Raw genomic sequence first — 25,172 nt, 5'->3', positions numbered from 1 at the left:
TCGATTCCCCTCGGTCGCATTTTGCATTTTTCTGACGGTTGTGTTCTACCTTTTTTTGTTATTAATTCGTAGTTATGGTTTTGCAGAGACAGTGACGCTGTATGGTATGGCAAAGTTGTGGCCCAAAGTCGAGTTGGAAGACTCGATAGCCCCACTTGGTATTTGTTACTTGCTGTTGTTGCTTCATTGGCAGGAAGTGACTACTGGCAATCAAGGCAATCTCTGTGTAACCTCTTGGAGGTATTCACTGCGAGGCTAGTCACTGTCTAGGCGTCTGCAGGTTTCAGCGGCTCTTCTTCTTGGGAGTGCATTCTTCCATAGCTTAGGCTTTGATCAATCGACCATCTTCCATCTTCCATCTCGCCAAGTAATAGTGAGATTTCTGAGGGAAAAAGCCCGATTTGAAGACCAACTGAGTAAGATGTCTTGTCGCCGTCTAATCCAGTGTTGTGGCGACGACGCCGAGCCCACCCCGACACCGAGGCCAGCAGCCGCTATACCAGGTAAGGCTCTATGGAATAAACGGCTAGGACTACCGCATACTGATACCCCACAGAAGGAAGAACCTCTGTTGCTGTGCCGGCAGATACAGTGTCTCTAGCGACCCTACGTCCCGCGAATACTTCTAGAACACCGACCGCAACCCAAGCTTCACAGCAAACTCAGCACTCAGGTGCCACCACCGAGCAGCAGAATGCATTCCAGGAGTTATGGCTAAAGGCCATGGCGCAAATCAAGGCATCCGATGATGGTCCGGAGCTTGGCGAGCTCATACAGACCGCGACGAACTCTCATCCAGCAGATGGCGACATCACCGCAACCGTTTTGTTCAAAACCCTGCAGGATGAAATGAATCGTGTTGGGCTCAAAGGGAAGCTGGCTGATATGATGGAGGATATTGTACCTTATCTGAACCGTGTTATGATTGTTGGCGATGTTGCTATTAGCGCGAATCCGAACCCAGCGGCATTCCCTTGGGCTGCTGTCAGGTTTCTTCTCTTAGTAAGATACCTTGTTGGTTCTAATTGATGCGACGGCGAAAGAAAGGCTAACATGCTTTTAAAACCTCACCGCTGGTCAGGATATTCGAGTCAAGATCATCGAAGGCATGGCTGAAATGACAATCTTGGTATACCAGTCCAGTATTTACCAAGAACTCCACTTGAGTCCACCAGAACCAAACCCTCACTCTACACAAGACAAGCTGGAGGAGGCTATCGTGGAGTGCTTCGTCGTATCTATCAAGTTCCTCGGCTTTGGTCTTCGATGACAACGCTCGGCAGCCAAGGCCGTGGCAGACGCCTGGAGGATCGAGGACTTCACGGAATATCTGCAGGATCTTATCACAGCAAAAGATCGGCTTCATGATGCGGGCTATATGTGTGAGCTATATCGCGGTACGAGAAGTCACGGCATCCTCAAGGATATGTACGAAGTGGTCAAGAAAGAAGCGGTGTAAGTCCTGAAACTCCCATACCTGAAAGAGGAATGTATACTAACATTGGTTTGCAGTTCAAGTGCTGAAGACCGAGCCAAAGCGCAACTAAAAGACCTTCTCGTCGACCCAAAAGACGCCGTCGATCATATCCACCACACCAGTAACTCTTTCTGCCTTGATGGTACACGAGTAGCTGTCCTCCAAGACATCAAGAGTTGGGCAGAGGATCCAAAATCTCCTACTGTCTGCTGGTTGCCCGGCCTCGCTGGAACAGGGAAAAGCACCATTGCCCGTACCATCGCCCGCGACTTGAAGGGGAGCTCTTTTGGTGGAGCCTTCTTCTTCAAGAAGGGTGCTGGAAACAGAGGCAACGGCCACTTTCTATTCTCTGTTAGCGCTTACCAACTCGCCATGAATATTCCTCCACTGCTTCAAACTATCGTGGATGCTATTAAGCAGGATGACTCGTCCGCTGTTGCTCCGAAAGATATACAATGGCGAAAGCTGGTGCAAGAGCCACTTGTTGCACTGCAGACTACTGGATTCGACAAACCTATCCTTTTGGTTATCGATGCCCTCGACGAGTGTGAGGAAGATGACAGGGGGGAGATCCTAACACTTTTAGCGTCTTGTACTACCATTAAGGTCTCAATTACCAGTCGGCCTGAGCTGGATATCGGGGGACACTTTGCAAAGACCATGTTCCATCGAGAGATCGTACTGTACCGAGTCGATCCAGGAACCATTGAGCAGGACATCAACACCTTCATCAGGCACGCCCTCTCCCACTTCGTACTCGAGTATAATCGATCACATCCCCAGGAATACATGCAACTGCAGCCTAATTGGCCAGGAGACGACAAGACAAAGCTCATTGTCTCACGTTCTCTCCCTCTCTTCATCGCTGCTGCGACCTTCATCCGCATGATCAAAAACCGTTATTGGACGAAAAGCCCAAATGACAAGATTAACTTCATTGTTGAGACATTCGCCAAGATTCACTCCCAGTATGATGCTTTGTACAGGCCAGTATTGGGTCTCATCTTGAGTCACTCGCCCGGAGAAGATCATGCTGAGATCATAGCCAAATTCGCTGCCATCATTGGGTCGTTCATTCTACTCGCTGACTCGTTGTCTATCACTTCACTGGCGAAGTTGCTTAACATTGAACCACATGTGATTATTAGTCAAGTCGACCCGCTACGTTCGGTGATCGATGTCCCGTCCGATGACAGCCCCATTAGACTATTTCACCTTTCCTTCAGAGACTACCTTGTCAGCAAATCAGCTGGAGACCTCCAAGTGAGCGAGCCCAAGGCTACAAGACGCTTGCGATCAATTGTTTTGAACTCATGAAGCGGAAGTTGAGGCAGGACATGTGTGACCTTGTGTCTCCCGGGAAAAGTCGCTTCGGTATTGACTCTGAGACTATGCAGAAGTATGTACCACCGGAAGTTCAGTATGCGTGCTTGTATTGGGTTCATCATTTGAAACTGTCGTTCGATTCATCCCGAGATAGGGATGAAGGGTATTGCAACAAAATTCTGTCTGGATTCCGAGACGAGCTCTTCTTGAGATGGCTTGAAGTTCTTTGTCTTATTGGAAAGCTTCTTGATTCTTCATCGATCATAGGGGAGATCCGGGGTATAGTTCGCGTGAGTTTTCCTCTTATGGAATTTGAAATGATATTGACAACTACTTAGGGAGATGAACAGGGGAAGAATCATCAATTCTGTCAAGATGCGATACGTTTTATCCGTTATTTTCGCTGTTATATCTCTGAAACACCGCTGCAGCTATAGACCTCCGGAGTGCTGTTCGCTCCCAAATCGAGTACAGCGCCTAAACCTTTTGATCAACACCAATACCCGGAATGGGTTTCTGCACCCTGCAATGTCTCCCATTGCTGGCCCCGGGAACAGGAGGTGCTACAGGGGCAAAGAGACATTGAGATCATAATGTTCCTCGGAAACGGAAGTTTTATTTCTGCAACCAGAAGAGCAATAGTCCAAATCTGGGACCCAGTCTCAGGTCTCTGCCTACAGACTCTTTTCCTTAACCCCGAAGACGGCTGGATCGCAAAAATTGCGTCATGGAAGAGTTCCAAGATTGCTATATCTACCTCTAGAGGAACCGGAATCTGGGATCTCAACAATGGCTCCTGTTACCCAGAGTTCGTGCCCGTATGTATGCACACCGATAAACTAGTGTTCTCGGACGATGGTGAACTTCTCTGTGTACAGAGTGAGGTGGCCTCGGAACCTGAGCTATGGCTACCGAAACCGATTTTAGAGATCTGGGATCTCAAGACAAAAAATATGCACATGTCATCCGGTCTCTTTTCGCCAATACGATCCTCTCGGAGCAGGGGCAATGGCTGGCTTGCACAGAGGGAAACTCACTCATTGTAGCACATTGGGACAGACACCAAGATATTTCTTGGAATGTTCTAGCAGGGAATAGAGCATCGCGTAATTTGGAATTTTCCGCGGATGGCACTCTCATAGCATCATTAGAGGAGCTCTCCACAGTGCGAGTTTGGTCTCTGGAAACCAAGCAATGCTTGCTCAAGCTCAAACTCGAGTTCAGTGTTAAGACCATGGTGCTGGGGAGCCAGAGGTTGGCGATCGGCGGTAGCAATAAACCGAAGAAACTTGCGATCATTAATCTTGAGACCGGCTTGGTGTACCATAAGACTACCTCTGTAACCATACATTGCGAGGGAGTAAAGATTTCGCATGATGGCGGTTTCTTGGTATCAATCGCCGATGACGCGATAAGAACTTGGGACCTTTCAGAGGTAACTTCGTTCGAGGATTTGGATCATCACGAAACATCAGTTAGGTGGATCGGGTTAATCGTTGACGCCAATACAGTTCTCTAAGTAACAGCATCTGATGTCAAAGTCTGGGACGTCTCGCGTCAAGTCTGTAAAGAAACCTGGAAGTTCAACAAAAAGATACCGATTAACTATACTCTCGTATCAGCAAAGTGCGCACCACATTTTGCAGTAAACAGTTCTTGCTCTGACATCGAAATTTGGCAAATTGCTCCATTGCACCGGAGTAAGGTGATAAAAATAGAAGGAGAAGTTCGTTGCCTATCGATTTATGACCTTGGAAAATGTCTTGCAGTGGGATGCGAGGGGAGCGCTGCAGCTGTGCAGATCTGGGACCTGGGAACCTTTACCAGAATGAATATCTTAACCCACGGAAGTAGCACGGAGGCCGTCGTACTGTCCAATGATGGCTCACAAGTGGCATTTTCAACTCAGAACTCCATTGAACTTTGAAGCTGTCGGACAATCAACCGATGAAGGTCTTTTCCCTAACGAGCGGGCACGCGGATATGCTGTCGACGGATATGCTGGCGATGTCGAACTATAGACTTATGTCTCTGCGTTATTGTGTGAACCCGAATAATGAACTGCATGTTTGGGATACTGAGACAGGCCAATTGTTGTTTCATTGTCAAATACAAAAGTTTAATAAGTTGCCGTATAGTAACGAAAACTTCTTCAATTTCGGCAGTATGGCTAACCCCATTGACCCAAACCACGCTATTTCGAAGCCCTTTTATCTCAGTCGTCAGGGAGACACTGTGATGAGACATGGAGAAAGGGTACTAGTGGTGCCTCAAGAATATCGGACGCATTATGAGAATTGTGCCGTCTTGGCTGGGTCGACGATAGTTATTGGCTCTGATTCGGGGCGAGTTGTGTTTCTGCCTTTCAAGCACTGAGAGAATTGACTATTACAGACAGACTAAACAGTCTTCTTCCATAGCGTGTTGCCCAAATGACCACAATATAGCGGGGCTCAGCTCGTGTTAAGTCATAACTATACCTTAGCGATACTTCTACTGAGCGAGCTTCTGGTCTCCCATCTCTGTGCTTAAGAGGACTGTGTCTTGGTAGTTGTTAATGAAACGATAAGCTTATCGATAAGAACATCACAAGCCTCATATCTTATCCTTGCTGCCAATATCCGTCTCAATCGCTTACTAGACTGACAAGTCCTACGACTTCACAACCCATATCAAGCATAGAACACCCATTTGTATCCGCATTTAATCCTGCTTAATTATGGATCATTCCAACGGCTTCCAAATCTTGTTTCCTCGTGCCGGATGTCCCGATAACAAGGATACGCTCGCCTGTTGTAATTAGCGTCTCCGCCCAGACAGAAGAATCTGAAACACTTAGCGTGAACCTACTCGCGGAAGTCGGCATGATTGGACGTGCAGGGTTGCAGTCAATGGGTTCATCGTGGAGAGATTACAATTACGAGGTGGTAAAAACACGCGGCCACGGAATGGAAATCTAGACCAGATGCTGTCAGATTGGAGATGACAGGACCAATGCTGATCTGAAACGAAATTACTTGGCTTTATATAAGGCTGACTCCTCATCGACAGAACAATTGCCTTTTCAGTTCACAGCACATTCTTTTCTACATCACACATTCATTCTTTCTCAACACAATCACAATGTTCAGCAGCTACCTCGTCACTCTTCTGGCCGCAACCTCGACGGTTGTCAACGCCGCCGCCGTCCAGGGCACCTCCAAGGTCTTCACTGGTTTGGGAACCCGCTACGGTGACGCTGACGGCTGCACTGAGGAGGACTGCTGGCAGAACGGTGCTTGCAGCTTCGTTGGATACGATCTGCCTCCTGGCATTGACGGTACCACTTGTGTTTCTGATGAGATCTGGAACAATGGTGCCAACTGCGGTGGTTGCATCCAGGTCGACTACAAGGGCAAGTCCCTCAAGATCATGGTAAGTCAAGGACGTTGAACAGTATTGAGGATATCTGCTAACTCTTCAGGTCACCAACCGAACCGGAGGCGACAAGAACCATCTCGACATGACCCCCAAGACCTGGAACAAGCTCACCAACAACATGAAGGCTGGTGGTGTCGACGGCATCAAGTGGAAGTGGATCGAGTGCCCTCTCCGCTCCGCCCCTCTCCAAGTCCACATGCACGGCGGTGCCTCCAAGTACTGGTTCGCCACCACCATCGAGAACATGACCCACCGTGTCAAGTCCGTCGACGTCAGCAGCGACAACGGCAAGACTTGGAAGGCTTGCTACCTTGCTGACCCCAACATGTGGAAGCTCAAGGGCACTCTGCCCAGCGACACTGCTTGGGTTCGTGTTACTAGCGTCAACGACAAGCAGGTTATTGTTAAGAACGTTGCTCTTAAGAGTGGTCAGATCACTAAGGGTACTTCCAACTTTTAAGTTGGAGTTGATTTGGGGATGTGATTGGTGGAGATTGTGGTAGAGCCACAAATTCTTGTATATATATTTTGGTGTTGCGCGATACTGGCATTGGCGCAATGCATCATACAGTCCATACCATTCATCGCATACACTCGACTAGAGTGCAGGACATAGATAAATCTATGCGACAAAGTACAAGTGCCGAGTTATCCGACAAGACCGTGTGTGAAATTGATTGAGGACGTCCGTGTTAAACCAATCGGATCAGCTTTGCGCACCGAGGTGGAGGCCAATATAGATGAAACAAGAAACAGCATCAATATTCCAACTAGGTATACTGGCATTACAACGACGCTCGAAGTACCATCCGCACCCATCAATGCCCCGAGTAATCATCATCTACTTCTGACTCTCCAATCTCTCAATAGTAGTAGCATGAGCTCCCTTCTCGTCGCCATCAACGTCAATCCCTCTGTCCTTCATATCCGCACGAGCAACCTCTCCAACATCAACAGCATCGTCGCCATCGAAGTACTGCGCGATTTCTTCCATGGGTGTGTATCGTGTCTCGATGAGGAAGAAATAAATGATGTATACTTCGAAACCGAGGAACACGCAGTAGACGCAGTAGTACTTCCAGCCCATGGCATCGAGAGCGATACCGTTGATGTACTGGTTGAAGAATAAGGCGAGGGTGACGCAGAAGTTGAGCCATGTGAAACCCTTGGCACGAAGACCATAGGGAAGAATCTCGGTGGTGTAGTTGGCCATGAGACCAGACCTTGATAATGTTAGCATGCTGGAGAGATCATGATGAGTGGGAGTCACTTACTTGACATCGTAGAAGAGACCGTAGATAAAAGTCAATGCGACAAAGGCATAGCCCAGAGCCTTGTTGGGATCAATCTCGTATCGAGCCGAGACAATCGTCCAGAAGTTGAAGATGACACAAGTTCCGATGGTCGAGGTCAGGTAAATGGGACGACGACCGAAGTAATCGATGAAGAACGCGAAAGCAGTGTTGATGATAAGACCTTGTGTCTTCATACCAGCGTTGATACCCAGCTGAGTCTCAGCCTTGGTAATGCCGACAGCGTCCATGATACCCTTGAGGTAGTAAGAGATGAGACCATTGCCACTCCACTGACTGAAGAAACCAAGAGCGGTGATGAGACCGATTCTCTTGCGGTTACCCTTGGTCTTCAGGAAATCTGTCCAACCAGTCTGACCAGCCTCCTTGTCAAGAGCGATAGCAGCCTTGATCTCGCTGAACTCAAGCTGGACAAACTCATCGTCGACATCATCCTCAGCATGGTAATGAGTCAGCACCTTAAGCGCCTCATCATGTCGATCCTTGCTGAGTAACCAACGAGGACTCTCAGGCATCCAAAAGATTCCAACAAGGATGATAACACTGCAGATAGACTGGAGAAGACTAGGCAGTCTCCACGACCAATCACTCTTGATCTGAAGAGTACCGTACGTGACCCAACTGGAGATAAAAGCACCAGAGTGGTAAGATGCTCCACTGAGAGTCACAAGAACGGCACGATCTTGCGGATGAGCAATCTCAGCGATGAGAAGAGGAGCAGAACCAAGAACAATGCAGTCGCCGAATCCGAGGAGGAGACGTGCTGCGACGAACATGCCAAAGTTTCGAGCTCCAGATTGTAGACCGACGGCGAGAAGCATGATGACACAGCCGATGATGACACCCATCTTTCGACCGAGACGATCAATCATGTAAGGAACGATGAAAAGACCGATGAGAGAACCAAGACTCATGGAAGCGTTGAAGAAGCCGAGAGTGGAGCCACGTGGATGGTTGAAGTACTCTTGCCAGTACGACAGAGTCTGGAGACCGTTCATCATAGAACCTAAACCACTAATTAGTATATGAATCAGTGGGAAGGTCTGGAGAGCTTGACTTACCATCGAATCCATTGGCAGTGTTGGTGAGAATCAGGATAACAATGTAGAAATACAGAGTTCGCATGTTACGTCTCTTCCACCATTTGAGACGTTGGAATTCTTTGCCTGCGAAGAAGAAGTGGCCTTTGGTAGGCTTGGCGGGGATGACCTTTTGGGTCCGCTTAGGAGGACGAAAGAGAGCCATGTTGGAGGCTATTGAAGTGGCAAATCTTCTGCTGATACACCAATACTGAGGCACCTGGCACTGGAGATCTGGGGAAGAAGGATTCACATGGACGTGGAGACGATCTTTATATCACTTCTCTGAGATTGAGCGATGGTACAGTTTCATTTAGCCTACCTGGTCTATCAAACCAACAGCATGCATCAGCCGTGTCAAACAACCCGACAGAAAAACATGCCGATAACCACATACTATCTCAATCAGATCATCGGCTCAGTAATTTGTCACTATCCTTACCGAGGCCTTCCCAGCGCCCGCTTCCCCGCAAGATATGCTTTATCCGACCTTGAGATGCGAAAAACCTCCCCATGGGGTTATACGGGTGACCAATTGCAGAGGAAGGGGGCTTCCGGTTAATATGGAGAGTGTTTGATTAAGGTTGAGGACTAACAACCGGATAATAAGAAATTTGTCCGAGTGGTTGGTTGTGATAGGCAAGGATGCGAGGAATTACCCGTTGCAGAACCGGGTAAATTGTTAGCCTGAAAGCTTGATTGTAGAACCAACAGGTTGGGAGAGGTCATGTGCCTATTGTTGGAGTTTCTTGGCTTGTGATCTTAGGCAAAAGAGATGAGATGGTTTCATTTGCGAGGGAACGAGACATGCACGGAATGATTCCGTCACAACGGTATCTGAATCAGCACTTGATTAGTATTGACTGGGTAGCAGATGAGTTCTCCAAGACGAGTTAACAAAGTGAATAGAGTAGCCTAGATGTTGGATTGAAATGGCATAAACTGACTAAATCATTTTGTCTCATGTCATCTCGGCGGCTAATGTACCCTTCACCCTTCGCATCTAACTTGTTGCATTGATCAGACCATGTGAAACTTGGCATGTCTATCTACTCCACTTTCAGATCAGTCACTTCCACGTTCCCTCCATCACCCAACGCAAAAATGCCGATCACAGGGCCTACAAAGTCGGGACCTGTCATGTCGATCAAATCCAGCGTCGCAACAGATTGCCACTCCTTGCTGTCAACTGCATAAGATAAAGTATATTTCTTCTCAGTGTACTCAATTCGGAAGCGAATACTGCTTGCATCTTCGCTTACGGAATGGGTGGATGTCTTTTTGATGCTCTTGGCGTTGTTAATGGCTTCGTAAGTCACTGTCTTATCGGAGGGGTAGTAAAAGACCCGGACGTATCGGTGCTCGTCTTTGTATGATGCGAGGCCGAATTTGATGGGGCTTGATTGGTCGATCTTGAATGTTGCACTGCTTTGGCCGTCGAGGACGCGTTGGCGTTTACCTACGAATGTAGGCGATTCGTGAGTATGCGAGAGATCGATCGTGGAAGCGGTTAGACTGATTTTAGATCCCTCAATATTGTAATTATTCAAGTCCACGTCTCTGATGTAGAGATAATCTACACCTTCCACGGCTGTCAGACTCTGTACTGCATTTGTCTGAGCGAGTCGTGATGTATCAATCGTCGCTGGAACAGAGTCGAGTTTAAGCCAGTCATCGTCCGTCCATTGGGCAATAGTAAGATGCGACTCTCGTCCCATATTGTATCGTCCTTCCTTGTCACGTCTTGCACCAAGACAGACTCCCCACCACTGTCCCTTCTCGTCCTCGAAAACATCGCAGTGTCCTGTGTGGCGGATGTACATATCGCTGCTCGCTGGTACCAAGATCGGGTTGTTGGGGCACGGCTCATAAGGACCCCAGACATTACGCGATCGGGCCATGGTGATCATATGGTCTTCGTGAGTTCCACCCTCAGAAATCATGAGGCAGTACCATCCGTTTCGTTTGTAAATGTGAGGCCCTTCAGGGTATACACCACCGGTACCCTCCCAAAGAATCTTCTCTTCCGACAGCGCACGACCTGTTTCAAGATCAACTTCAATTTGAGCGATCTTGGTCATTGGGCCTGGAGATTTAGATCCCTGGATGTACGTCTTGCCATCATCGTCGAAAAGAATACTAGGGTCAATACCGTCAAACTCGAATTTGACGAGGTCGCTCCATTGGCCTGACCAGATATCTTTGGTTGAAGAGATAAAATTCTCCAGAACATCTGTTTCGCCAAGGGTTCGCACGACATTGGTGCAGACGACGTAGAATGTGCCATCTTTGTAGCGAATGGTAGGCGCAAAGAGACCTCCAGTGGCGAGCATTACTTCGCCGACATCTGGAAGAGGGTTGACTTCTGTAGGCGACTTGGCCAAACTAATCTGTCCCGGTCTTGAGATGACATTTCCTTCACTCACTTAGCTACCATCCAATAAATCTCATAAATATCTTACCAATCTGTTTCCACGATAAGAGATCTTTAGAGGCATAAACGGGAATACCAGGAAACATGTGAAACGTGGAATTGACAAGGAAATACCACTCATCCAACTTGACGATGGATGGATCAGGCGAGAAGCCAGGGAGGATGGGGTTAATCGGCGACATGGTTGGTTGCGCTATCTGTACGCTTTTGCTTTTGTTCAGTTGTTGGTGGTCAAGTTAAGCTGAATCTGGCTGATACTTAAGGTCTGGGCTTTGTGGACTGATTCATCGTGTAGTGGGTTGCTTCGCAGTTTTTGTATTTAGCCGTCCAATCGCTGCAGAAAGGAGATTTTATCCGATGGGTGAATTGTACAAGTGAGGGGAAATTTGTGTTAGTGATGGGGTCATGCTATGCTGTGGTCTTGGCTTCTAGGGTAGCCTGATTGAGGAGCGATAAAGAAACAAAATGGTGAAAGATTCTTCGTAAAACGGCTGTGTTAAATAGATTGAATTAGACTTTTAGTAAAGCAAGGCGAAAATCACGATATGGGATTAAAAACATTCTCGCTTAGTATCGGTGCATTATTTAGCATTCAAACCACGTTAGCAACTGGCACAGAGGCTTACCAAGGACATACAGAACAGTTTGAGCTTACCCCCGCATTGTCAATGTTCCCTCTGCGGGATATTTATTCTTTATAACTGACAACAATTACTGGGTCCACACAACGTCCAATATGGAAAAACTCGATCAAGACATCTTGGAGGCTACTAAGAGCATACCGCCAGAGCCAGAAAAAGATGAAGCTGGAGGAAGGTCTCTTGAAAAGCTGGCAGACTTACTAATAGCCCGGTATCAGCAAACCGGGAACACTGATGACCTCCGGGCATCGTTACGAAACAAGATGCTGCTATTTCGCACCCTAAATTTGTCCGAAGAAGTATCTCTCTGGTACCTACTTATTGACGAACACCTGCACGGAGATGTCTCCTCACGTTACAGCGAGACTAACGATCCGGAAGACCTTAGAGCAGCCATCACTATCTGCTGGCAAGTGTTCTTCGAGGAGCCTGATAATGCTAAGCATGAGGGACTTTCGGTGAGACTGCCATTTATATTGCGCACCGGTACTCTACTCTTATATGAAAAGTTGGGAAACTGGAGGGATATAGAACTAGCAGCCTCATATTCGAAGCGGACGCTACCGTTTGTTCCGATGGATGTTAAGGACCGAGCAAACCCGCTGCATGAGTTTGCGGGGCACCTTTTCAAGAAATATCAAGTGCAAGAGGATCCAGAAATTCTTCGCGTTGGATTGCCATTGTCAAGAGACGCTGTTTCTGCGACTCCCGAAGGGAACCCCGAGATACCTGCCAGGATAGCTAATCTCGGGGCCTGGCTACTACGAAGCTACGAAAAAAGGGGCGACACGAATGATCTTCTAGCCGCAATCGAAAAGACAGAACTCGCTATTAGTCTATTATGCAAAGACAACTTGAATCAACTGAGATTCCTGACCAACCTTGCGATTATGCTATTTCGACAGTTCGAGATCTCTAGGGATGACAATGATCCCGACCAGGTGGAACTCATGGCGTCCTGCGCTGATATCGGTGCAGCTTTGCAGATAGACAGCCTTGCACATCCACTACTTGGAATTGAGGGGGCGAGAGCTGCTATCCGTATTTTCAAGTTTCTTGGAAAGTTGGATGAAGCAAACACGCTTGCCCAAAAGGCATTGCAGTTACTACCTATGGCCTCCCATCCAAGTATCCCACGCCAGGACCAGCAGCACGCCATCGAACAGATGTCAAGGTTCGCTGCTGAAACTTGTTCCCTATCACTTCTTGTTGGAAAAGAGGAGGAAGCGCTTCTTGGCATTGAGTTTTGAGTTCAGTCGTGAAATCATCCTTTACCATTTGTTCAAGTACAGAAAGAAACTGTCTCGCCTGGAACAGAAGGAGGTGACTTGGGCAAAAACCTTCGACAAGTTACGATCTAAAGCCGCCCAGCCTATAGAGACCATGGAACAGGTCACTTTCAAGGACCGGATTGTGTCTGAAATTCAGGACTTTGATCACGACCATGCCTTTTACCTTGGGCTAATCCGGCGCGAACCGGATTTTGAAGAATTTCTTAAGTTGCCAAAGTTAGACGACTTGCTTGAGGGAGTCACTGACGGGTCCATCGTGATAGTGAATATCACTCCCCCGAGCAGTGATGCTATCATAATCTCAACGTCTGAAAAACGAGTCAGATCCCTCAACCTACCGAAAGCAACCCCCTCAGGGGAACCTTTTCTGAATAGGTATCTGAAGACTTTCAGTCGCATAAAGAAGCCCCAAGGCTCGGATAAGCAAGAGATAGAGAGTGATGAGGACCCCCACGATCTGTACGACACACAGTTTCTGAGTTGGCTATGGACGGCTTGTGTTGAACCTATCCTCAAGGAAATTGGAGGGTTGCAGTCATCGTCGCCAACTCCTCGGATTTGGTGGATAGGGACGGGCATCGCCAGTGGGTTTCCATTTCACGCAGCAGGAAACTTCGAGGGTGGCACTTTGGATCATGCAATCTCATCTTATATTCCATCTATTACGTCTTTGATGGAAGCAAGAGCTAGAACCAAACCCAGTGATAACGATGGGGACAAGACTTCAGTTTTGATCGTCACGACACCCGGAGATTCAGATGGTTGTCAGCGCCCAGATCTTACAGAAGCGTTTCAACAAATGGATGAAACCCTTGGAGAGACTTTCACGGCGGTGACCCTCTCAGAGCCGTCAGTCGAAGAGACATTGAAAACAATGGGCAGGTTTGATGTCATTCATCTTGCTTGCGACGGACAATCTGATTCTTTCAACCCGTCCCAAAGTTACATTCAAGTTGGTAGGCACCTGTCATCGGGCGCTGACGAGGGAAAGCTGACAGCAGAGTTGATATCTGATGACGCAACTTTAGACAAGCCAAAAATCGCTTTCTTCACATTACACCCCACAGCAGGGAGCAAGACCAAGTCACCAACCGATGAAGGGTTAGGCATAATCAGCGCATTCCAACTTGCTGGTTTCAGGCATGCTCTGGGATCTCTGTCAAAAGCGGATGCCGCTTCTCAAGCCTATGTTGCTAAGAGCTTTTATCAGGCTCTAGGACAGAACAGGTTAGGTGAAGCAACAGACTACCTGGTGGCGAAGGCATTACATGATGCTCTGAAAAGCGCCAGGGACCATACAAACGACCCAAATTGGTGGACACCGTATATTCACTCAGGTCCTTGAGAAATAGCAGATAGGTTTTAAAGACAAATATGCAAAATAGTAGCTGAAAGAATAGTAGTATATACTATCAGAGTACAGCTATCAAAGTGTGATCCAGTATTTTCCAGAGATCCTGTCATAAATCATTTGTTATCAGATGTCGGTCGGTCCCTTGTATAACCCACCCGGTAGTCCTACACAGCTGTGGCGTATTTACATTGATCCGAATATAGATATCACCTGATGAGGTTGCTGTATTGCTGCCCAACTTCAGGTAGGCAATTAAATTCATCGTTTTCCTTTCTCACACCCACCTGTTTTAATTTTGTTCCCTATTCTTGAAGTTGAACTACTGCCATTGCTATTTATTTCGCTGATCTTTTTTAAGCCTCGATAAAGGCCAGTGTGAAAATGAACACTTTAAATTCAGTCAAGCCTGTTGCCCAACCCCAAGAGGATTGCCCCCACCGAGGAAGAGGCACATCTTATAGGAAGTATAGCTTCTCCACCATAGATTCGTCATCGAATGTGTGTCGTTTGTGTTGTCTGTACAGAGATGTTATCCTGGAGTATAGAAGAGAGCGGCTTCCCGACCTTTTAACGCCACCACCCCACGACGAAGACGAAATCCAGATTGAGCTCAATGAATTGGTGATAAATGATTTTGATAATAGTCGCCTGATCTTCAGTTCGCGCGGGTCAAGTCATCAAATCGTCATATTCAGAGACAGGAGGAGCCAGTCAGAAACCAACTCACAGTCGAAGGACGTCACATTCCCACAGAATATCGTCTTGGACGGTACACAAACTCAAAACAAAGCTTTAAGCAGGCTCACGATTGGCTGTCCGAGTGCCTGACCAGCCATGACTGCCCAAAGTCTAGCCACCCAGGAGATCCACTACCAAAAAGGCTGCTTGTGGTTGAAGGATCTGCAAATGGTCTCAGGCTTATTGAGACTCAAGGCGATGAGCAGCCTTACGTCTGCCTCAGCAATCGTTGGGGCGATGGTAAGCACAAAAAGCTCAAAACCACAACAAAGACAATTCAAAACCACATGAACAGTATCAAGTGGAACGACCTACCTGCTACCTTCCAGGATGCAGTTAAAGTTTGTCGTTCTATGGATATTAGGTATCTCTGGATTGATACTCTATGCATCCTGCAAAACTTTGAGGATATGACACCTAATGAGGCCGAGATCACAAGGCAGGACTTTGCCCTAGAGAACTCCAACATGGCTGGGACATACCAGAACTCGCATTTCACCATCTCTGCCGACCTTTCAACCCACATGGATAGTGGCATGTTTTCTACTGAGCCTGTCGATGATTACAGTGTGGAAGTAACAACTGATGATGGGCAACGCACATTACCATACGTCAGGCAGTGCTTAATCGCTCATTATACAGAAAGCCCAGAATTGGAGAGGAGAGGCTGGACCCTTCAAGAGTTTCTACTCCCCCCTCGTGTTCTGCACTTTGGAAAGTATGATATCGAGTGGCGATGCGAAACTCACTTCGCCTGTGAATGTGGTGAGATGGGACTGCGGGAAGGCGGGTCTCGCCTTCCCTGGCACCGACACAATAACTTCCAGGAATCAACTAGAACCCTTCCAGATGACCCACAAGGTATTTTGGTATGGTGGGAGGAAGTGGTCAACAACTATACAAACCGCGACCTGACGAATGCTACTGATAAGTTACCTGCACTGTCAGGTCTGGCCCAGAGACGCAAGCAGATCAGAGACGGTGTCTATCTAGCAGGGCTTTGGCAGGATTCACTCCTCCATGACCTCTGCTGGTACTACAAGATCATTCACCATGATGCATCTTTCTGCAAGAGTAGAAGACCTATACACTACCGTGCGCCCTCGTGGTCTTGGGCCTCGCTCGACGGCAATGGTAATTGTTTCTGATGGTGGATGGGGTCAGAAAAAAGACATCCGCATCAACCCAAGGGGGAGCCAGAGCCCGCTTGTCTTCTTATCGACGCTGCGTGTGAACAGGCAACGTCTGATACAACTGGTGCCGTCAAGGGCGGCTACCTGGATATGAAAGTGGCATTAATACCAGGCGACATTTCCCACTGCACTGCCGAGTCTTATGGCTCTTTTATCAGTAGTAGGTGGCTGCATGGACTCGAGACTCCACATGATCTAGAGTACTTCATACCTGATTGCAGTGAGGACGAGGGTGTTGCTATTGGCTATCGAGTCTTTTGCGCGCCACTTGCTCAGGTCAGATCGCCCGATGAGCTTCAATATGGTTGTTTGGTGCTTCAAAAGCTGGCTATTGATACATACTGACGAATTGGGTTTTGCTGCCTTACAGGGAGGGTTCATTCTGCACCAGATGAAAGCAACAGTAGCTGGGACGAGCAACAGCAATCTGGACCTTCTACTTTGGAGGATTTTGTGATTCCAGATAGTTCTTGGGTACGCATTAGGGTTATTTAATATAGCTCCTCTATCATATATATGTAAGAAGTAGCGATATGTAGATATCTTAAAACTTACTAGTAAAAGCAGGTTAGCTTGTTAGTAAGTTGTGCTACATCGATCTTCTCATATGTATCTAGCTTATTTCTAAGGGGCCACTTGTTGCTAAAACGCGCAAGCTCATAAAATGCAATTGCCCCATTGCTTACAGTGTATAATAAGGCAGTCAAAAGTCCTTATACACGGGATAAAGCTTATCAACTATCAAAGGTTATAGGCTATACTAATGTGATAGAGTTCATGTCTCCCGAAGAAGGTCTTTACTCGTATTTCTGTTAGTCCCCGAGCTTTCCCTTTGTTATACGTGGAAAATCAACAACTAAAGGAGAATCGTGGGGTAGGTAATTATCACGCCTGCATTATAGACTATCCCCCACGACCCCGCTGTAGATCTAGTTCCCCAAGCCAATCAATTAACGGGCTTGTCCTGAGAATTTTAACATCGTCTGGATTAAGCATTACGACCAGTGCTATACACTCCGAGATACCCGATTTGGGTGTTTGCACAGATGCCGCCATTACCGAGTTTCGCAGTTGAAGTGGTAGTTCCAGATAGCATTTTCCTACCTTAAACCTGAATCCCCACTTAGATAAATAGAGTTGTACTCTTCATCTTGGAAAAGAAAGCCTCTGGGGCATAACATTATATCGAATACATTTATTCTAAATTATATTTGCAGCATGCACTTATCAAACATACTTAGCACAGCGTTATTTGCAGCAGCGCATGTCAAGGCTGCAAAGCTATTACTTTGTTCTGATAGCACAACCGCAAACTATGGCACCGATAGTGTCTTACAGGGGTGAATAATTCCGGCCGATGATCAGGATATGTACTCTTACTTACTTACGGATGATAGCTGGGGTTATTACATCCAACATTACACAACTTTGGCAGTCATGAATCTTGCCAAAAACGGCCGCTCAACCAGATCATTTATCAATGAGGGTCTGTGGAGTGATTTGCTCTCGAAGACAGCCCCAGGAGACTTCGTAGTTATCGAGATGGGCCACAACGACGACCAAGATCCCACTGTAAATGATCGAGGCACCCTCCCAGGTACTGGTGAGAACACTGTCACTGTTACCACTACTGCAGGCAAAACAGAAGTCGTTCACACATTTGGCTGGTATCTTCGCAAGATGATCGCTGATGTCAAAGCCAAGGAAGCCACGCCCATTATTTCTGGTCTGGTTACCCGTAATTATTGGAATGGGAATACGTTACAATCCGCCTGGCCCTTTGCGGATTACGCTGAGACTGTGGCCAAGGCTGCGGGCGTCGAATACATCGACCATACAAAGTATTCCGTCGCTTTGTTCCAGGCTATGGGCCCCACCAAGGCTAAGACTTACTACCCCAACGACCACACGCACACCAATTGGGATGGTGCTAAGTTAAATGCCCAAGACTTCATCCAAGCTATCAAATACAAGTGTGGCGGGACTAGCGTGCTCAAGAAATACATCAACTCGGCCGGTAATGCTGTCAAAAGTCCTCCTCAACAAGCCTGCTAGTGGATTTAGCTGATCCAACACCGACGCCGTCCGAGGAAGCTCTCGTATACGGGATAGAGCTTATTAACTACCAAAGGCTTGAGGCTATACTAGTGTAATTAAATGTTTATCTCCCTGAAGAAGCCCTTCATTATCTCTGTTAAAATCCCAGAGCTCACAGGGCCCTCTCAATTCCCATTCATCCACATCAGGCCACGTCTGTGTTGTTCTGCACGGTCGAAGGACCAGATGAACAGACAGACCACCAACTGTTGCAAAAACCACGTCTTGTGTGGTGCATTCGAAATTGGCAAGACTGAAACGACCGTCCGCTAGAGTGAAGAAAGATTGACCATGGCCTCCATGAAACGGTGTCGGTTGGCTGTTCGTCCAGACCGGGGCTACCATTCTTCTATTGCTGATATCCCGTCGTCTCATGGGAATGGCAGTCTGTCAAAGTCCGCTGTCTGAACAACTCGTCTCTGGACCTACAAGGTTTTCCGTCGACTCGTGGTCGGCAGGCAAGCCAATCATCCCACGGCAAGTCCGTATCGCTTCAAAGATAGCATCGTCAGTCGGAGGAGTGTCAGTGGTCCTCTCTTCATCAAAGTCCGAGCGATCCAAGACCTTTTGAATATTGCCAACAAATACCATACTTAGGCGCAGTCGACTGTTTGACAGAAGCTGAAGTTCCTGGCGACCAGGATAGCTTTTCTAAGACATGGTCAGCAATATTGACGCTTTCTCGGCTATCGTTAACGTTCGTGTCTAGTCAGGCACCCAGGATGGCAAAGTGGGATTCTTCTTTGGTTTGTTATATGTCAGAAGCACAGTCGTGTTCGTTTCTATCATTGCTTTGCATGTCGCTGTGATGTACAATTCTTCAATGCCTACTGCATAATCAGGCATGATTGGCTCAGTAACGAGCCAGTTATGAACCAGCCCTAGCAGTCCGTATATTCGGTCCCGAGGTTCCGTGCATCCTCTGTTCCTGGTGGCTTGCAACAAAACTACCAAATCAACATCCGAATATCTTTGATACTGAGTATTCTTTTGTGCCGAGTTGCGATGAAAGTTGAGGTCTCATAAATGCCCCTCAATGTGGCCGAGAGCAGGTGCACCTAAAGGTGGTAGTCGCTTCCAAACCGACGAACAGCAAGAAGCACCCTTTGTTCCTCCGAGAAACATTATTTTCTGCGATGCAAGTAGCATCATGTCTAACGAAAAGACGCAGACTCCATAGTGCACGGATACGATCTTCGGAAGCACTGCCTCTTGGAATGTCCAGATCCTTGAGAACCATGGTTCCTCAACCATTTTTGTAAAAAAGTATATTGATAGTTGGAAACATCCAGTGATAGCTGTAATATCGTTCTCCAGGGAGCAGAAGTGATCGGCAGTGCATGTTAACAACCCGATGGTTACTATGTCCATCATGATGTAACTCAATGGCTGGTAGCCATATGTTGCAAGTAAAGAAGAGAGATGCACGTCTCTTTCGTCGCCATACCAGTGAAATGGTTGATACTCGTCGTCTTGGATATCGTCCTCTTGTTGCTGTTTATTTGAGCCTACGCTCTCACAGAGGTAGACTTGCGCTTCGGTAGTACGTTGATAAATCTCACGCATCATATTGACTTGATGTCCTTTTTCGACGTTGTCACTTTGGTTGATGCAGATAGAATCTGCCCAGACTGTGCGCGGACTTGCCTTCCGTCATAACCGGCGAATAAACCATGCCAGGTCCGAGGGGACGGAGATTGTGTGGTCGTCGACCATAGCAGTGTCTCAAAGCTCGTCCCAGCAATATGACAGTGCTTCAAAGGAGCAGTGGTTCGTCGTCGAGTGAGGCTGTCTTCAAGTTGCATCTGAGGCGGTCACGAAAAACACCTGGTTGGATTACCAGGAGGCGGATCTCTCTGGCCGCAAGTGGCTTGTACATTGATGCCTTGGATTCTAAAAGAGGTAGCAGGGGCTCTATAATTTGACTCGCCGATGCCATTGACAAAAGTTGAAGGGAGTGTTTGTCGATTCGAGATATGTCACAAGCGTATAAATTATGGATTCAAGCTGTGTGCAAGACTTCCAAAGCGGGGTACTAACGTTCGAGTGGTAATATGTAACAGCCATGAGTGCACTTATACTAATGAAGTTTAGCTTATTATCAAGTGGATAAAGTCTTACATATACAATAGTTACTGCCTATGCTCGGGTAACGTACTTAAACGCGTATAACTTCTCCTAGCGGTTGAATGGACAGTAACTTGTAGATCATGAAGCGGAGTATCAGAGCAACAACCGGATTGTTATCTAGTATACTTCTTCCAAAAAGTATAAAGAGACCAAACTGTAAGTTAAAAGGTGTAGCATGGGTGTAGGTGAACTTTGTCTTCCTCGTGTATCTTAGTACCGCTAATATTTCTTGATTGTCATAGCTCAACGCCTGTTCAATATCCTCGTTTAGAGCCGGGCCGCCTGCCAGGTTGCCTATAGCCTAAAACGCAAGGTCCGACCGTATTCAAACCCGGCGAGGGTTTCAGTATAGAGTAATGGAAAGCGATACGAGTCGGGGCTTTCTTCAGAGACACGTATTCTGGAATTTATCTCAAATGTATACAAGATGCATCTTCTAGACGATTGGATCTGAAGAAACACTATATTTACGGCCAAAAGACCCCACGTTAAAGATAGTACTTGTAATTTAGCACTCGAATCGAACGGGACACTGTCATCGAGCATCTATCATGTTAAAGAGAGTATATAAAGAGAGGATAAGGTGTAGTTTCAGGCTTTGTGCGAAAGTTCAAAAGCGGGGTATCAACGGTATAACCAATCAGATGTGCTAATTCAACCCTCTTAGGCCGCCGAATTCACGAAGTAACCCTTACTTTCGTTATTATGCGTAGGTAAGCTATCAACTTTGGTCTTCGTAAAAATTGTGATGGCATAGCCTGAACACAGCCTCCTTATCTCAGGCATACGTCTTGTAACACAGCCTGCTGGTAGACACTGATATGAGACCTTCATTTATTACAATTCCATTTGCATTGATAGCTTTTCCCTTCATCCGCTTCCTTCTTCCTCGTTGACACCATAAAGCAGTTATTCTTTCATCGGAGATCCCAATCACCCCCTGAGTGTTTCATTTGTCTTTGAGCATGTGGCGAGCCTATCAGTATGTGGGCTGCGACTTCACGAGTCTGCCGGAGAATGAGAATAAGATACCGGGTGATGCAGACATCGGAGGGATCGGAGTAATAATCAAACCCACCAAAACTGGAACTAGGCAGAGCCACTCACGTCCTTTCAGGTTATATTCGCTTTTGTACTAACCGCGTGAGTCACAGCCGTTGCTGCAACCATTTTATTCTTGCGTGATTGGGAACTCATTAATTATCGATTTGGTCTTGGTGCTGAAGAGCTCCTGGGTCCTCTTTGCGACCTTCAAGCAGTTACGGGTGCCGCAATTGTAATTGGCGGGTTCTCTCAATGGAATACAATCACCTTTTATCATCGGGAACTGGTGTTGTCATACTGGTCGTTGACATCAATCTCTTTCTGGATGTCCCGACGAACTTATATGTACGAAGCTGTGAAAAAGTCGAAAACGGGCTTTGGTAATAATATTTCCTGGACAAAGTGGCAAGTATATACGAGAAGACTCCTGATCATAGTAAGTGTTTTCTTGGGCATTACTTGGGCTTCTTTTTGCAATGAAATAGAAGATCACAGCTGGGATGAGAACGATCCGCAAAAGTGTTATCACTTCAATGATATTACATACAAGACCTCGACTACTTCTTGGATATGGGTGGTAGGCTTGAGCATATACGAAGCCGCTCTCATATGGAGTCTTGTGGACCGAAAGGGTACGTTTCCGAAAAGAATAGAACACCAGGGTGACAGATTGGAAGGCTTCTTCAAGCACTGGCAAGATGTATGCTCGAAGATGGCTGCCGGGATCTCTTGCAAATGCATGCTTGGACGGTTTCAACGGCTGCTATACGTGTATTTCGCGACAACTTTCTTTTGGATGATGGTTCGCTTTATCCAGTTGATTCGCGTGCTGATATCAGTCTGGCCATGAGGCGACAGTGACAGGCGGGGATTTTTCTTAGCATACTATGCGCTCATTATTTGGGATACGTGGGATATCATTATGCTCAAAGTAATGAACGACCCCTTAGTGGAAGACGAGACGAAAATAGGATTTGGACAAGTGTTACCATTGGTCCTTCTAATCCAGATTCCTCTAAGTATGTCGGATATCTGAAAAGGTAAGTAACAGTCCCTGTTGTACTAAGTAACAATACTAACTGTATATAGATCCAGCTAAACAGGCAGAAAGAACGAGAAAGGAAGAAATTGTTAAAGCACTAAGATCAAATTAGCTAGCTTAGGTTTCGTTACAAATAGGATAATTTAGCATTGTAGAAGAACTCGCATTTGTGAGGCAATAAAGCGGGGTATGTATTCTATATACTAATGAACAGGTAAACTATTGCGTACTATTGCATTAATATGTTTCAGCTAGACATTTAAAGGACACCTTAGATCTAGAGCTTTCAGCTCTTTAACAATGCTTTACTAAGATCCAGTTGCTATATTAAAACTGCCTACTTCCATGACTGATATCGTATCACCGTATAAGCTTACTCGTTATGCTTTGTCTTAGTAGCTAGACTAGAGTCTTAGCTCCCATACTCTTATCCTTCAACCTCTTGATTGACAGATAAACGAATAGCCGCTTGTCCATCACTTTACTACAACTCTTTCGAGACTAGATTTGTGACAATTATTGCCTTTTTTGACGCGATTGTTGTTTCTCCGTGGTGTTGAAGCAATAGTTCCTCAAATTACCCCTGTCAAAGTGCAACCTTCCTTTCTGGGGTGCATCGGGCATGGACCATTTAGGAAGCTGTGCCAAGTCCGACATCGATAACCTAGTCCCATGACTATCGCGCAATAAGTCCCGCTATGAAGTCAGTTTGCCAAGAAGGGCGAACGGCACTTATACGCGTTTACTACAATTGGAAGATGGCTATAAATCATAGCCAAGAGCCCTCGATCTTTGTTCTGAGCATCCATCCCATCACCACTTCTTCAATTACCTCTCTCTCATCAAAGATGGCCAGCCTTCTTCGCCTTGCTCTCTACTTGGGAGCTCTCTTACCTGCTGCTCTTGCTGCTCCCACTGCACCAAGCAAGGGTTCAAATGAGATCATCCCCGGGAAATACATTGTCACTCTGAAGACCTCTGCTTCTGCTGCCAAGGTTGAGTCCCATCTCAACTGGGTTAGTGACGTTCATCGCCGCAGCCTTGCCAAGCGCGAGACTGCCGGTGTTGAACATACCTTCAACATCAAGAACTGGAATGCCTATGCTGGACAGTTCGATGAGGAGACTATCAAGGAGATTGAGGCCAGCCCCGAGGTAAGCTTCAACGATCAAACATAGAGACTTCTACTTACAGGCAAAAAGGTCGCCTTTGTCGAGCCTGACAAGATTGTCAAGCTTAACTACGAGCAGTCTAGCGAGCTGTCTGACAGGGCCCTGACTACCCAGTCCGGAGCTCCCTGGGGTCTTGGAACGATCTCCCACCGCACCTCTGGCTCTACTAGCTACATCTATGATACCTCTGCTGGCGAGGGCTCTTATGCCTATGTTGTCGATAGTGGTGTTCTGATCTCCCACTCCCATTTCGGCGGTCGCGCCGTTGCAGGATACAGCATCTTCTCTGGAGCTAACACTGACACCCTTGGACACGGCACTCACGTTGCTGGTACTATTGCTGGCTCTACCTACGGTGTTGCTAAGAAGGTCAGTGCACGCGGCTGTGTATAAACAGAACTGTACTAATCTCCATAGGCCAACATCATTTCCGTCAAGGTTTTCCAGGGAGCTGAGGGAACTGACTCTGGTGTTCTGGCCGGTTTCAACTGGGCTGTGAACGACATCACTTCCAAGGGCCGCGCCGGCAAGGCCGTTATCAACATGTCCCTTGGTATGATACACCCCCCCGTGTGATGGGATTCTTCCACTAACGGCTACTTTAGGTGGTGAGGCTTCCCAGGCTTGGACCTCTGCTATCAACGCTGCCTACAACTCTGGTGTCCTCTCTGTCGTTGCTGCCGGCAACGGTGATGAGAATGGAAACCCGTTGCCCGTGTCCAGCCAGTCCCCTGCCAACGCAGCCAACGCCATCACTGTTGCTGCACTGACCTCCGCCTGGAAGCCCACTTCCTTCACCAACTACGGTACGTTGATTTCTTCCCTTTCTGAGCAACCAACTAACTGTTAAAGGCGCTGGTGTCGATATCTTTGCTCCCGGTCAAGGTGTTCTGTCCGCTTGGATTGGTTCTAACAGCGCCACCAACTCCATCAGTGGAACTTCAATGGCTTGTCCCCATGTTGCTGGTCTTGCCCTGTACCTTAAGGTCCTCGAGGGTCTTACTACCCCTGCTTCTGTCGCCAATCGTATCAAGGCTCTTGGAACTTCTGGAAAGATCACTGGCACCCTGTCTGGCAGCCCTAACTTGATTGCCTACAACGGAAACGGCGCCTAGATCTGAGCAGATGCAAAGAGGTGGTGAAGTTAGCTAGACTTTCATGTTCTGGCAAGACTGTACAAATTCCATAGAACAGGAGTAGCTTAAATTGAGTGGGAAGGATATTCCCATTTACATTGAAAAATCCTAAGACCTTGTAGAGTCCAGTTTTATGGTAGCGGCTGCCAAGAAAAGCTTTTCACTGAAGGAGATGGAACAACGTAGACTAAGTTTTACATTGCTCGTAGTTCAGATTGGGCGATGTCAACGGAGCTCCGTGGAGATGGCAATATATCAGCACGAGAAGGATTGTGGGTCTGGCT

At 47.1% G+C, this 25,172-nt stretch overlaps 8 protein-coding genes across 8 annotated transcripts; 5 read left to right on the top strand and 3 right to left on the bottom strand.

Annotated features, from left to right (window-relative positions):
• Positions 1-421: 421 nt before the first annotated feature.
• On the top strand, positions 422-2,794 carry FIESC28_10933 (uncharacterized protein; the record flags this gene model as incomplete). The annotated part of the gene is made up of 5 exons (XM_031165063.1): positions 422-503; positions 557-1,002; positions 1,082-1,142; positions 1,284-1,455; positions 1,513-2,794. 5 exons carry the CDS (start codon positions 422-424, stop codon positions 2,792-2,794), a joined length of 2,043 nt encoding a protein of 680 aa, XP_031010894.1.
• A 1,156-nt stretch (positions 2,795-3,950) lies between these two features.
• On the bottom strand, positions 3,951-4,154 carry FIESC28_10932 (uncharacterized protein; the record flags this gene model as incomplete). Its single annotated transcript, XM_031165062.1, has 1 exon — positions 3,951-4,154. The coding sequence occupies one exon, from the start codon at positions 4,152-4,154 to the stop codon at positions 3,951-3,953; it is 204 nt and encodes a 67-aa protein (XP_031010893.1).
• Positions 4,155-5,926: 1,772 nt separating this feature from the next.
• Positions 5,927-6,683, top strand: FIESC28_10931 (uncharacterized protein; the record flags this gene model as incomplete). The annotated part of the gene is made up of 2 exons (XM_031165061.1): positions 5,927-6,217; positions 6,267-6,683. The coding sequence occupies 2 exons, from the start codon at positions 5,927-5,929 to the stop codon at positions 6,681-6,683; spliced, it is 708 nt and encodes a 235-aa protein (XP_031010892.1).
• A 381-nt stretch (positions 6,684-7,064) lies between these two features.
• Positions 7,065-8,781, bottom strand: FIESC28_10930 (uncharacterized protein; the record flags this gene model as incomplete). The annotated part of the gene is made up of 3 exons (XM_031165060.1): positions 7,065-7,446; positions 7,498-8,542; positions 8,598-8,781. The coding sequence occupies 3 exons, from the start codon at positions 8,779-8,781 to the stop codon at positions 7,065-7,067; spliced, it is 1,611 nt and encodes a 536-aa protein (XP_031010891.1).
• Positions 8,782-9,664: 883 nt separating this feature from the next.
• Positions 9,665-11,231, bottom strand: FIESC28_10929 (uncharacterized protein; the record flags this gene model as incomplete). The annotated part of the gene is made up of 2 exons (XM_031165059.1): positions 9,665-11,031; positions 11,078-11,231. 2 exons carry the CDS (start codon positions 11,229-11,231, stop codon positions 9,665-9,667), a joined length of 1,521 nt encoding a protein of 506 aa, XP_031010890.1.
• Positions 11,232-11,785: 554 nt separating this feature from the next.
• FIESC28_10928 (uncharacterized protein) lies at positions 11,786-16,222 on the top strand (the record flags this gene model as incomplete). Its single annotated transcript, XM_031165058.1, has 3 exons — positions 11,786-12,864; positions 12,983-14,209; positions 15,190-16,222. 3 exons carry the CDS (start codon positions 11,786-11,788, stop codon positions 16,220-16,222), a joined length of 3,339 nt encoding a protein of 1,112 aa, XP_031010889.1.
• Positions 16,223-17,704: 1,482 nt separating this feature from the next.
• FIESC28_10927 (uncharacterized protein) lies at positions 17,705-18,322 on the top strand (the record flags this gene model as incomplete). Its single annotated transcript, XM_031165057.1, has 1 exon — positions 17,705-18,322. One exon carries the CDS (start codon positions 17,705-17,707, stop codon positions 18,320-18,322), a length of 618 nt encoding a protein of 205 aa, XP_031010888.1.
• A 5,106-nt stretch (positions 18,323-23,428) lies between these two features.
• Positions 23,429-24,867, top strand: FIESC28_10926 (uncharacterized protein; the record flags this gene model as incomplete). The annotated part of the gene is made up of 5 exons (XM_031165056.1): positions 23,429-23,734; positions 23,783-24,121; positions 24,170-24,305; positions 24,358-24,558; positions 24,605-24,867. 5 exons carry the CDS (start codon positions 23,429-23,431, stop codon positions 24,865-24,867), a joined length of 1,245 nt encoding a protein of 414 aa, XP_031010887.1.
• Between the last annotated feature and the right edge of the window lie 305 nt (positions 24,868-25,172).

This window comes from Fusarium coffeatum, assembly GCF_003316985.1.
Source record: "Fusarium coffeatum strain FIESC_28 chromosome Unknown BRIP53273_contig_345, whole genome shotgun sequence".
Taxonomy (NCBI): Eukaryota; Fungi; Ascomycota; class Sordariomycetes; order Hypocreales; family Nectriaceae; genus Fusarium; species Fusarium coffeatum.
This window is presented reverse-complemented; position numbering and strand designations above follow the sequence as displayed.